Below are 13,191 nucleotides of genomic sequence, written 5' to 3'. Positions count from 1 at the left end.
ACAGAAACCTCTGGAGACACACCCTCTCCCGCCCTCAGGACAAGAAGCGGAACTCATCAGCTTCTCATCCTTCCTGTGGTCTCAGATCGCAGGAAATGCAAAGAAAGCTCTGACCACTCACAGAAAACGCTTGATGCCCTCCCCACGTGCCATGTTCTACATGGTACTTAAGGTCACCGTAGACACCTGAAGCCCACACAGTCTGCACATCTCGGTCAGGAGCAGATCCAAGGAAAATGGGGCTCTACAGCCTCCAAATTCCCTAGGCCCCTAACCCTAAAAAAGGGAACTCAAATGTTTCCTTAGGTTCTCAAGCATTTTTCTAACTCAAAAGAATCCTACCTAGGCACAAGTAGTGCCAATCACAGCCCCAGCTTTGGGCACAGAGCAGAGAGGCAAACATTCACCAGGAGCAGTCTCCACTGAGAGCCCCTGCCTGGCCCTGAATCCCCAGCTGCTGGTACCTGATGTAGAAGCTGTCACCAGGCAGGCCCTTGATCCTGGTGAACTCCTCTGGGCGGTACTGCACCTTCAGGCGGACACTGTCTTTGGGCTTCAGCATCTCCACGTAGACCTCCTCTACCGTCTTATTGCGCACATCCAGGTTGCCATACTGTCCAGGGACAGAGAAGCCGGGGTCAGAAGGGCAATGGCCAGTATGCAGTTCTGGCACCCACCAAGGTGGAGATTCAATCCCTGATCTGAGACTGCCCACCTCCCCTGTGCAGGGAGGGCCAGGTCCTTATGGTCCTCCCAGAGCCTGAGATCTGCACACACTTCCTGGTCCCCCTACTCTGCCTTCTACAGCTTCTCCTAGGAAAAACCCTCAAAGAAGTCTTTTCCCAACATGGCCCTGCCTCTTGCTTATGAAACTACCTTTACCATCTGTAAGCCATCCCCTGGAGAGACAGGAGTGCCATCGAGAAGACGGCAACCTCCCTAATCAGAGACTTGCTGCTGGCAAGAGACGCATTTCCTTTCAATGCCAGAGCCAGGACCAAGCCCTTGCCTTCTTTTGGTGGCCTGCCTTACTGCAGTGACACCCCAGAGGGGTGTGGCAGCATCGCAGGTTCGCAAAGATAAATAATCAGCCCTGTCAGGTCACCAGGTGAGGGGTGTGCTCCTCTGTCCTCTGTGCCACCTGAGATGGCACCAGCCCTGCCACAGGGACAGTGACCTAGCCCACTCAAGAGTACTCACCTCGAGGATCAGATCCCCTGGCACCAGGCCATCGGGACCCCTGGCAGGACTGTCATCCTCTACTTCGGCCACAAACACCCCGTGCAGGTTTCCACCACACAAATGCACCCCAAGGTCCAGTTGAGACTTCTTGATGAAGACAATGCGTGGTTCCGGGGTCTTCTTGTTGGCATCTCCCATGATCCTTTTAGGAAGGAAAAGGGAGTTTCTCAATCATGCGCAAGGCGGGAGGAGGACAGGAAAATAAGTGGCTAGAGCCCCAGCTGTTTCTGCTTGCTCTACGGGTCTCAGAGCCCAGGTTCCCTAGAGGCCCTTGCCATAGGCTCTAGTTCTACTGATGCAGGGCACGTGGCAGGAGGTTGAGGGGCAGTGAGGGTAAAAACATGGCTTAGGTCACAAAGACAGTTGGGGACAGAGGTAAAGCCGAGGCCTCTGCTTCCAGATCCAGCCATGGCTTTCACGCCTTGGGAGGCATCGCCCGCCTGCCCTGCTCACCTGCCTCAGTCCTGCCTAAAGAAAGGTAACGTGGGTCTCATGGACCAGAGCACAGCGGCTCACTTAGCAATGTCTCCCAAGCAGTTTCTGCAGACCAGGACCTGCACCGACTGGGAAAGGGACCTTGTCAAGGAGAATTTAGAACCAGTGAGGGCAGCTGGAAATAGGCTAGCAGAGAAACCTACTGGAGGGAGCGGGAGCAATAGTGGGGACTGATGAAAGGAATCCCAGAAGGGAAACCAGCCTATGATTAAAATCTTACTGCAGGTAAGTTCCAACGGGACACAGTGAAGAATACAGAGCTGGCCTCATTCTGCGTGATGCCGAGGCTTTGCCTGAAAAGGGGGCCCTCTCTAGGCTCCTCCAGGCCCAGACCAGGCTGAGGGGCAAGCAGTTCTCATGAGGGCTCCTGCCTCCTCCTGATGCTGCTCCCTCCTCCTGCTCACCCTGAACATCTATCTGCACCTAGCAGTCACTTCTCCTTGCCACATGGCTGGTGTGGCTGTACATATCTGGGCCCTGGCCTGTCACCTCCTTGGGAACAATGCTGCTGCTGATGGCCAGAAACCTAGGGCCTGGCTGGGTGATGACTATGGGATTGTGTCTCGAGAAAGAATCAGAAAATGAGTGAATGAGAGGAGCTGGGGCTGTCGCTCAGTGGCAGAGCACTTGCCCAGCACATGTGAGGCACTAGGTTCCATCCTCAGCACCAGTAAAAATAAATAAATAAATAAAATAGAAGTATTTAAAAGAGAGAGAGAGACAGGGCAACAAATGAGTCAGTGAGAAAACAAGAGAAAGAGGGAAGGAAAGAAGGAAGAGAGGAAGGAAAAAGGAAAAGTGTCTCCCCCTTTCACCCTGGACACCTGGGTATGTGGTCGGCAGCACAGTCTGAGATCAGCTGCCTGGCACCCACACCCCTAAGGGATGTGTTCCATCCCACTCGGGCTAGGTGGACAGAGGACAAGCCCACAGCATGCATGTGCTGACCTGGAGCAAGGGGTGTTCTGCTTGGCTGGGGGTGTGCCAGGACCCTCGTCCTGCTCCATGAGCGGATCAATGACAGAGGGGTGCTCTGGGGTGGTGCTACCACTGCCCTGGAGAGTGGCGTGGGCACCGGCAGGGTCCAGGTGGGAGCTAGGGAGGGAAGACAAGAGGAGTAAGGAAAAGCACAGAACATGTGGCACACACCACCCAGGGCCATGCCCCCACCAGGGACAACTGGGTTTGCACTGCAAATAGGGAACAGGTCACACAGCACTGAGCCCTGGAAGGGAAGATTCATCAGGTGCTGGGACTGTGTCACCTGCTCCACAGGACTGCCTGTCCTCAGCTCAGGAATCCTCTCCAAAGGCATCCAGCCTAGGGGACACATGAGGTCACTGTCCCTTTTCCTGGCTTCTGCATCCTGTCTCTCTGAGCCATGAGTAGGACCCTGCAGGACACACTGTCCCTCCTATCTTCTTCCCTGTGACCCACAGCACAGGGGCACATAGAGCAGGCATCTGACACCCGCTCATGGACAGAGCCAAGCACTGTGTATGAAGCCTGCTCCAGAGCCTCGGTTACTAGTTATCATAGGGCCCTACCGGCAGTGGGCCTCCCGCCACGTATTCCCACACCCCATTTCAGGAGGAGAGATACTCTCAATGTGTGCCCTTTTCCCAAAGCCCAAGGCTAGTCAACTCCCCTGACCAGCAACAGAACCCCCAGCATTCGCTGTGGACACCCCAGGCCTCCCCATGGTGAGCAGCACACCATCACACCCACCCCTTGGCCCCCAGCACTCACCTGGAGCGGGAGTGGCTGCCAAGCTGGTGCATATGTGGGTTGTACTGGGCCAGGATGGTGATGGTGTCACACTGTTGCCCTATGATGAGCCGGGCCTGCTGCTCTGTGGCACTCCGCAGGTTAATGCCATTGAACTGGAGAGACACCCAGGGTGGGCTCAGGGATGGGGCGGGAGCTGTGGACATGGACTTCAAGCACTGCTTTTTCAGGGGTGGAGGAGAAGAGAAGAAGGGCCATTCCCTCCTACCTCAAGTAACTGGTCCCCATACTCAAGGCCAGCCTGGTGGGCAATGCTGCCGGTGGTCACTTTGGAGACGTAGATGCCGCCCTTCTCTCCACTCACAATGGAGATGCCCAAAGGCTCTGAGCCCTTCTGTACCTTCACATGGCGTGGTTCCTCCACGTAAGGCCTGGGAAAAGAGCCAAAGGTGTCGAGGACTCAGACACAAAGGACAGGCTAGGGGAGGCAGATCAGGCATGCGCTCAGGTGTACAGAGAGGACCCTGGAGCCGGGTGCTGCTATGATGATATGGCTGGATGGGGACATGATGAACCAGCTTCGATATGAAAAAGGATACACATTCCCAAAACTTCATGCAATACAAAACAGCACACCCAAATGGACAAGGAAACACCCAGCCCCAAAGACACAGGAACACCAAAATGCACGTGGGAGAAAACTCACATATCTTCATTTTATGAGAGAAGCTTCATTTATGAGAGAAGCTGCCTCACAGCATGCAATTTACAACCCCTGAGGGAGGGGTCCTCATGACCACCCCCCCTCCAGGAAAAGAGATGGCTCCTGGGATGACGTTCACACCAAGAAGAGATGACACAAAACGTCAGTCTTTGTATGTACTGGCTACATGGGGGTGACGCAAACTGATCATGGAAATTAAGCTGCTGCAAACCCAAGCCATGGAGAAGGAGGGAGAGGGAGGCAGAGAGCAAGGCTGGGACCATGCACCTGCTGCCCAAGGGCACCAGGAGGCAGGGGCTCAGGGGAGCCTCGTGTAGGGCCAACCTCAGACTCCTCAGCGAGGAGGACCTGGGCCTGGCGGCCACAGGCAGCCTCAGAAGAGATCTGTGGCGGAAGAGACATCTGGATGGCACCAAAGTTGGAAAGGAGAGAAGGGACACTCAGAAGGAAGACGACTCAGACGCCTACGACTACAGAAAACAGACAGCGAGCGACACAAAGTGCCCCCCCACCCCCACGGCCCGAGCTTCACCAGCCCTGGGCCTTCTTCCTCTGGGACACGAAAAAAAAAGTGAGGCCAAAAACTAAGAGAAGGATGGTCTGATGCCCACCCTTGGGTCCCCTCTAGAGCCCATGGACAGATCTGTGTGGCAACAAATGAGTTGGGAGGGGGGCACTTGAACCAGCACCCCTGCCACAGAGCTCCGGCAGCCCACAACCTCAGCAGGCCTCGGCCTGGGTCCCGCTGCTTAGGGCCAGGCCCTCTTAGAATAGCAGAAATTAAAATGCTGGGCTGGGGCTATAGCTCAGTGGGTAGAGTGCTTGCCTTGCATGCACAAGGCCCTGGGTTCAATCCCCAGCACCTTAAAAAAAAAGACAAAGAAATTAAAATGCTTACAATTCTTTGTTCACTCCCACCTTCCAAACCTACCCACTTTATAATTCTTCCCTTGACCTGCCAACTGCACCTGAGCTGGCCTGCACCAGTCACTTGTACAACTCAACAAGTACTAGAGTGCCAGGTCAGGTGCAGTTGGCAGGTCAAGGGAAGAATTATAAAGTGGGTAAGTATGGAAGTGGTTTAGAGCGGTGAGAACCTGTAGCCGGCAGCCGCCCTAACGCCATCCACACAGTGGGGCAGGAACCAGAGTGGGCTGAGGCTGCCTTCTTGTGCCAGCCCACAGGCACTGCACAGCTGGCTTCTGTCTACGGCTCCTGGTTCCTCACCATGACTACCCTGTCCTCTGCTCCACCTCCACCCAAACATGTTTCCCCACAAAGGAGCAGGTAACCTGCTCATATAAAAGCCACTATAAATGATCCTCCGAATCAGGAGTGACTAACACCCAAAGAAGTAGGGACCACTGTGGACTGCAAAAGCAGATGGGACAATGCCACACGGAGCCCACATGCATGTTTACGTCTGTACCTATGCAGATTTCTGTGGAGGGCCTTGCCCAGGAGTGAGTGTGGTGATCTGAGGTGATCTTTATTTCTCAGTCTTCTGAATGATTTAAATTTTATACTCTACACACGAGCTTTCTTGGAACAACAATGCTGCTTTGTAAAACATGTTAATAAATTATACTTATAATGCTCTAAATCACTTAAAATATAAGGTCAGGGTTGGGGATGTAGCTCAGTGGCAAAGTACTCGCCTAGCACGAGCAAGGCCCTGGGTTCAATCCCTTGTGCCACCAAAAGAGAGTAAAAAATAATAATAACTAGAGGAAACATGATTATGTATATAAGATGACAAATAATAAAACATACATTAAAAATGTGTGTGTGTGTGTATGTGTGTGTATAACAAGTGAATTTCTGAGACTACAGGTAACTTTTTTCTTTTTTCTACTTTTCTAACTAACTCCCAAATTTCTATGAGTCTATGAGAGTGAACTTCAGAATCAGGAAAAAGGGATGATGTTTAATTAATAAGCTGTTGCTCAGCCAGGACACACGTGTTCAATCTTGTCTTTAATTGCACAATAGCACTGGGGGACAAGGATGTGCATACTTTTCCCTCCGGGGGAGCAGTCCCCGGCTCTTTTGCACAGCAGGGTGCTGACGGGTTGCTTGGTTGCATGTGACACATGCACCCCCTCCCGCTGGGGCCAGGCTGGGCCACAGTTCCTACATAAGTGCCTCACAGAAAATACTAGTGACTTGCTGGAACAAGGTACATAGGTGCTAGATGACCTAAAGAAGATTGGCTGAGTCCCGTTTCAAATCAAAGCAAATTCTAATCCAACGCCCCCCCCCCCCGCCACGAGCAAGCCCACCCCACACCCAAGCACTGGCTAGTGGTCCAGATGTGCCATCCAGTGGTTGGCCCAGGCCACGAATTCCCATGCACACTCACCTGTCCTTCCTCCGCTCCCCGAGGGACGCAGGGTTGACAGCAATCCTGGGCAATGTAGAGGCAGAGGTCTGGGACTGGCTACAAGTGGACAGGGTGTCAATGTTGAGGGGCGACTGAGGAGGGGTGCTGCATTCGGAATGTGACAACGAACCTGTCAAGAGAGGAGAGGCGCGAGGACACGGGGCCCCACATCAACCGCAGGGTCTGGACGCTGGGCTGCAGCTGCCTGCCACCCCCCAGCATCAGGCCCCGCCTGGGCTCAGGACACCTTTACCCACTGACTGAAAGGACTGGCAAACTACAATCTGCACCCAGGGAACCCAGGCGGGGACAAAAGGAGGCAGTGGGATGAGCAGCGGGAGGGGCATGCCCACAAGTGCTTACCTCTGTCAGAGCCCATGACAGACCGAGGGTACCTCGGCGTTAATGGGATCTTAATGCGTTCTGCCTTGAACTGCAAGTTACTGGAAGACCCTGTTCCAAAAGAAGATGGGACATCAGGCCTTGTGATTAAACACCACCCCCGACCCCTCCCATGGCTTGGCAGTCAGGATGGTAGCATGCAAAGCTGGGCCTGCCATGCAGCTCTGAGAGAGCCTGGATGTGGAGCAGTTGCAAGAAACAGATACTTGGCCTCTAGTATTGGCAGAAGTGGGCAGGCCTGGAGTCTGTCTCCAGAACAGGAGCACCACTCATGGAGACCCACGAGATACAGGCAGCTGCTCGGTCTCCTCTCCCCAACAACCAAGATTTCCCCAGGGTCTCCTTACAAGGCCATATAAGCCTCTCCTCTAGGTGACCCTGAGCGAGCAGCCATACAAACACCCCAGGATAGCCAACAAGTTCAGGGAGAGGAAGCAAGGATCCGAGGGGCCGCAGGCTGCGGGCAAAGAGCACAGCTCCGGGTGCAGCATGGGTGTGAAAGTCATGGGCCCTCCAAGGAAGGAGCTGTGCTTAGCCCCAGGAGAGAGAGGAGCTCATGTGGGCAGCCCACCACGAGATCTGGGAATTAGGATGCAGGTGCCCACTGCAGCCCAGGGTCCAAGCAGTAATTACCGAGGCGGGCGCTGGAAGGCAGCGAGTTAGACCCGTGGGAGGCTCTCATCTCAGCATAGTCACTGCTGGCCCTGTGGCTGAGGTCCAGGCTCAGGCGGCCCTGGTGCTGGACACTGGGAGAGAACCAGAGGGGAGGGTTTGTGAGGACCAGGACCAGAGGTGGCCACCAGGGATGAACTGTGACGGCCTAGGCCTCCCTCACCACAGGCCCAGGACAGCAGCCTGCCCCACCACTTCTCAGAGGTGGCATCTAAGAGGGCCACAAACACAGGGCAAGCCAGAGTCACCTCCAGGTCAATGGCAGGGACAGACTGCGCTCACTGGAAGGAAGGGTCTGCTACAAGGAAAACAGGCTCTGCAACCCAGGTGGGCCCAGAACGAGGACAGGGAGAGGCCGCATGGGCCCCAGGACCTTGGAGAAGTACTACATGAGTCACTCTGAACAGTGTAACCAGGAAAGCAGAGAGTGGTGGCAGAGAGCCCGGCTCCCTGCGGTCAGGTTCCCACAATGTACAGAGACGCCACCTTCCTGCTTAAAGCCCTCCTGTGGTCTCCGCCATACTCAGAGTAAAACCCCAACTCTAAGCCAGGCTGCGATGGCTGTCTGGGACCCCAGTTACTTGGGACGCTGAGGTGGGAGGATCACAAGTTTGAGGGCAGCCTGGGCAGCTCAGTGAGACTATGTCTCAAAATAAAAAATAAAGACCTGGGGGTGTAGCTCAGTGGTAGAACATTTCTAGCCTGCACAAGGCCCTGAGCTCAATCCCTGGGACTGAAGTGGGCGGGAGGTTGGGGGGCTAGGGAAAAGAAAATCCAACTCTTTATTATGGCTGTAGGTCCTATAGGGTTTGTGCTGGCCAACCTGGGGTCTCCTCCTGACTCACTGCCCGCCTGCCAAGCTCCCAGGATTTCAGCCTCAGCATCAATGACACTTCTGTCTGGATGCCCCACTTCAGTTTGTGCAGTTTAGTGGCCACTGTCTTCTCAGACATAGCCCAGCCTGTCACCCTGTCTTACTGTCTTCAGAGCCACTCTGCACCACTTCAAAGTACCCTGTACATGTTTATTTGCCTCCCACACTTGAACAAAAGCACCTCATGAGTAGGAAGCTCATCTCTGTGGTCCACCACGGTCTCCCCACAGAACTAGTCTAGTTCTTGGAACATAAAAGGTACTCAATAAAAATTTGTAAGAGTGATCTTGAGTCAGCCTACCCACTTTTTGACAACTTGGGTTTGCTAATTTATTTAATTATTCATTTTAGTTTTTATTCCTTCCCCCTTTTTAAGTTTTTATTTATTTAATTATTTTTTAAATTTATATTTGACAGTGGAATGCATTACAATTCATGTTACACATACAGAGCACCATTTTTAATATCTCTGGTTGTACAAAGTATACTCACACCAATTCGTGCCTTCATACATGTACTTTGGATAATAATGTCCATCACATTCCACCATCATCGCTAACCTCATGCCCCTCCCTTCCCCTTCCACCCCTCTGCCCTATCTAGAGTTGATCTTTTTTAATGCTAGGTTTCTCATTTAATAAATGAGATTCATCAGTGCTCTACACAATCCAAGGAAGTTTTCTAATAATGAAATACAGAAATGATCCCTGAATGCAGTTTTGCCCCATTCACTTTTGAAAGCTCTCATCCCTACAGCAGAGGCAATATAAAAGTATTTAGCTCAGAAGCCTGAGGGAAGAGGGTGTGGCTGAAGATCTGAGCATGGCAACGGGACATGAGCTGCTGTCACTATCACCTGTTGAGAATCCACGCTGGTGAACTCACAGAGGAGCCCCAGGTTCCCTGTCCCTTGGCTCCAGTGCTGCTCCACCCAGCCTCTTCCCAGCTAGCCAAGGAAGCTTCTCTGCCCACAGCCTCTCTGCACCTGTGGCACTGGACGACTAGAGCACAGGAAAGGGTAGGGTACCTTTGCATACCTGGGAGGCAAGCCCTGGGGGCCAGCATCTCGGGGCACAGGTGGAGAGCTGCAAGGGCCAACCCTGTGGCTGCGCACAGTGTAGATGGGGTTCCGCAGGATGGAGCTCACAGCAGTGCTGGGGGTCATGCTCCGGGGAACAGTTCCTAGAAATGGGCTGGATGAGAACAATGGCCCCCAAAGCACCTGCCCCGACAGCCCTGGACTTGCCTACACCCTCTCCTGTATACCAGGGTGGTGGCCACGGTCTTTTGGGGGAAAAAACTCTATTATAGGGAAATAAGAGTTTTAACCACCAATTTGCTAACTGGCTTTGGCTATTGGACTTTCCCCAGCTGTAAAAAGGGAGATCCCTCTTGCACCATTGCCCAGGCTGCCATGGGGACAAGCAAGTTAGTTCCAACAAACTAAGATATGACATAGATGACCAACCAGTCTGGATAGGGCAGCAATTCCTATTTCTCTGGGCCTCGGGGTTGAAGACCCATGACAGCCATGAAATATGTGCCTCCCCTCTCCCTGGAGACCACACAGCTGACCCTTCTCCCAGCACCTGTCCAGCCCACTCACCCACGGATGGCCTGTTGGGGTAGAGCGGGGGGTTCCCATGCCGGCTGGAATGCCCTGGTGAGTAAGGGGACCACTCCTGCACCTCGGGGGAGAGCTCTCCACTAGCTGGGATGCACTTCTGCTCCTGTAGAATCAAAGACGAGGAGTATTTTCTGGAGATAGTGGGTCTATGTGCAAGTCAACTTCTGTCCCTCATGCACGAGCTCCTTCTACTCCAGCATAGGACGTGAGCAGTAGGGCAGAAGTCACCGCCCACTCACGTTGCCTCACACAGCTTCCTTCACAAGCCCTTCTGAAGACAACTGCAAAGGAAGACTCTACCCTTTCCAAGAAACAGCCTCTGGGGGTGGAAGGTGAGCAGGTGGGCACGCACCCGGCTCACAACTGCATGCCTCAGCATATACACTGGTGCCTCAGAGGGTCTTGGCTCCCGGCAATCGCTCCCTTCTAGAAACAACTACAGCACACATGATCAGACCACCCTGCTGCCTGTAAATAGTCTCACACATGTCGCTCATGTCTTCAAACCCTTCAAGTGCAAGTCTGTGTCACTTGACTTTGTGGTACAAGTTCAAAGGCTTCTTATTGAAAAAGCATATCAAACGCTATGTCCTCTGTGCTTCCCTCCACCCCAGCCCACTCCCCCACATGCACACTAGTTAACAGTGAAAAAGCCAGTCAAGCACAAGTGGGGACGCCAGTGCAGGGCCACTCTGCAGGATTCCCATGGCCAACTCCCCCCACCTAGGGCTGAGCTCTACCTCCAGGAATTGAGCAGGAATCACTACCGGAGCAAGCTTGGGCCGAAAACTAGGCGCAGACTTTGGCCGGCGGCGCTTCTGCCCCAGCTCATCTGCCTTCTGGGAAGTGAGGTCCTCGTCACAGGACTTCTTGGCTGGCAGGTAGGAGGAGTCCCCATCCCCTTCGGGGTAGTAGCTGGAGGCGATGCGGACCCTGGCCTTGCGAGGGGGTGATGCATGCATGGGTTCTCCGAGGTCGGCGTCCGGGGGCGGGGCACCTGGTGGGCTGGTAGATGGAGAGCTGCCCACCAGTGTGGCCTCTGACTCAGAACTGGTTTCCAGTCTGTGCTGGAACTTGATGGAGTCGCTTCTCCTGGGGGGCTTTGGGGGTGTCAGAGGCCCCATCCTCTTGGAGGGCTGGGGGGAGTGAATAGGCCCAGGGCCTGGGAGCAAATAGTCTATTTTGGGGGGCGTCTGGGGACGTTTAAAAGTGTTTGGGTCAAAGATAGACTTTCTTTGCTTTGGCTTCTTGTAAACGGAGAGCTTCTCCGGCCCTGCTGTGGAGCCGAGCACGGCCTTGGGCCAGGTCCCACCGCTGTTGGAGCCCTCAGCATCCACCTTGTCCAGAGGGGCCTCCACTACCCCACAGGGGCCCACCTCAGCCTCAAAGGGCAGCAGGGGCCGCCTGCTCCGCATGTCCACCAGCCCGTAGCCACGTTCCCCAGAGGCATCGGAGTGGAAGGAGCTCAAGCTGCGCTCGGAGGTGCTGGGACAGGTCTGGGGGGAGACTGGAAAGGGGCCCCCAGGGAACGGTTTGTGTAGAAAAGAGGTGCTGCCTCCGGGGGGCCCCGGCTCCTTCCTGTCTTCCAGCCCAGCGCAGAAGAGCTCCGTCTGCGTGGAGCTGTGGTGCTGCATCAAGTTCCGCTTGTGATGAGCCTGGGCCTCCAGGCCATGGCTCCGAAGACTCAGCATCTTATCAGAGTCCTTGATGTTTTCAAAGATGTTCTGGCCGCTCCACGAGGAGCTCTGAGGGAACACCTAAGCAGGGTTGCAGAGGGGTGAGAAAAAGAGGCAGCAGGGCCTGGAGTTGCCACTGGTAATCGTCCCCACAGCAGAGCAGGATGGGCCACCCCCCCACCCAAAAGGGACCCACAGGCACATGCAGGCGAACGCACATGCATGCACCCGGCCCCTGATGGTGAAGTCTCCTCGCGGCCTCCGTCACTTTGAATGCACAGAACTATAAAGTTCTCTGACTTTGAGCACTTTCTTTGATCAGTTGCACAATGTTCTATACACTGTCTAAACACTAAAAATCTCTCACAGAAAATGCAGGTGATGGTATATTGATCAGCACTAAAAGGACATGAGCTGTCAAGCCACGGAAAGACACGAAGGAACCTAACGCACGTTACTAAGTGGAGAAGGCCATGGGGAAAGGCTGACTGCGGCATGACTCCAACCACATGACCTTCTGGGAAGGGCAAGAGTCTGCAGGCAGCGCAAGGATCAGTGGTTGTCAGAGGCCTGAGAAGGGAGAGATGACTGGGCAGAGCACAGGAATTTGCAGGGCCATGAAGCTATCCTACATGACACTGTCATGGTGCATACACATAAGGATACGTTTGTCAAAAGCCACAGGATATACGGCATCAGAGTGAACCCTCAGGCTGGGAGGGAGCTCAGCAGCAGAGCGTTTGTCTAGCATGTACAATGACCAGGGCTCAATCTCCCATATCACACCAAGGTGGGGGAAAAATGAATCCTCGGGTAAACTGTGCACTTAAGTTCACTAATGCATCAACACTGGCCCCTCAATGGGAACAAGAGTACCAACTAACACAGATGCCAATAACAGGGACAGCCTGGGGTGGAGGGTAGGGAGGTGGTGGGGCTTGGTTCAGGGAATACATGAGATTGCACCAACCTCAAACAGCTGCCCAAAGAGCCTATTAACTTGATAATAACTGAGTAGTTTAGAAAACTACTCTTAATGAAATGGATGGGCCTATTTTTTTCTAACTTTCTAAGATTTATCTTTTCAGCTAAGTAGAAAAATTGACAGGAAAGTATAATGAATACCCACCAACTGGACTCCATAAGATTTTACCAAGCTGTCTTGAATGTCTATCTATAGTGATATTGCAGATCACTGGAAAAGTTAAGCTGTAGCTTAACATTTCACTAACAACTTTAGCTTGTACCTCCTCAAATAAACTCATCCCCATATATAACTCCAATGTCATCATCAGACCTAAGTAATAATTCTCTATTGTCATCCAATTATCCAGTCCAGATTCAACTGTACCCACTGTCCCCAAAACG

The 13,191-nt window shown here is 53.4% G+C and overlaps 1 protein-coding gene across 1 annotated transcript in view; it reads right to left on the bottom strand.

Annotated features, from left to right (window-relative positions):
- The window catches only part of Dlg5 (discs large MAGUK scaffold protein 5), a 103,958-nt gene that overhangs the window by 14,289 nt on the left and 76,478 nt on the right, over positions 1–13,191 (bottom strand). The window contains exons 15-25 of the mRNA XM_027931377.3: positions 10,888–11,904; positions 10,127–10,250; positions 9,558–9,702; positions 7,608–7,720; positions 6,936–7,025; positions 6,552–6,702; positions 3,734–3,896; positions 3,487–3,620; positions 2,686–2,832; positions 1,201–1,384; positions 465–613 (exon numbers count right to left, since the gene is read on the bottom strand). Coding sequence (XP_027787178.2) covers positions 465–613; positions 1,201–1,384; positions 2,686–2,832; positions 3,487–3,620; positions 3,734–3,896; positions 6,552–6,702; positions 6,936–7,025; positions 7,608–7,720; positions 9,558–9,702; positions 10,127–10,250; positions 10,888–11,904 — 2,417 coding nt within the window. The remainder of the gene's footprint in view (positions 1–464; positions 614–1,200; positions 1,385–2,685; positions 2,833–3,486; positions 3,621–3,733; positions 3,897–6,551; positions 6,703–6,935; positions 7,026–7,607; positions 7,721–9,557; positions 9,703–10,126; positions 10,251–10,887; positions 11,905–13,191) is intronic.

Source organism: Marmota flaviventris, chromosome 4 (assembly GCF_047511675.1).
Source record: "Marmota flaviventris isolate mMarFla1 chromosome 4, mMarFla1.hap1, whole genome shotgun sequence".
NCBI lineage: Eukaryota > Metazoa > Chordata > Mammalia > Rodentia > Sciuridae > Marmota > Marmota flaviventris.
Note: the sequence above shows the minus strand (reverse complement) of the source record. Positions and strands in the feature narration are given on the sequence as shown.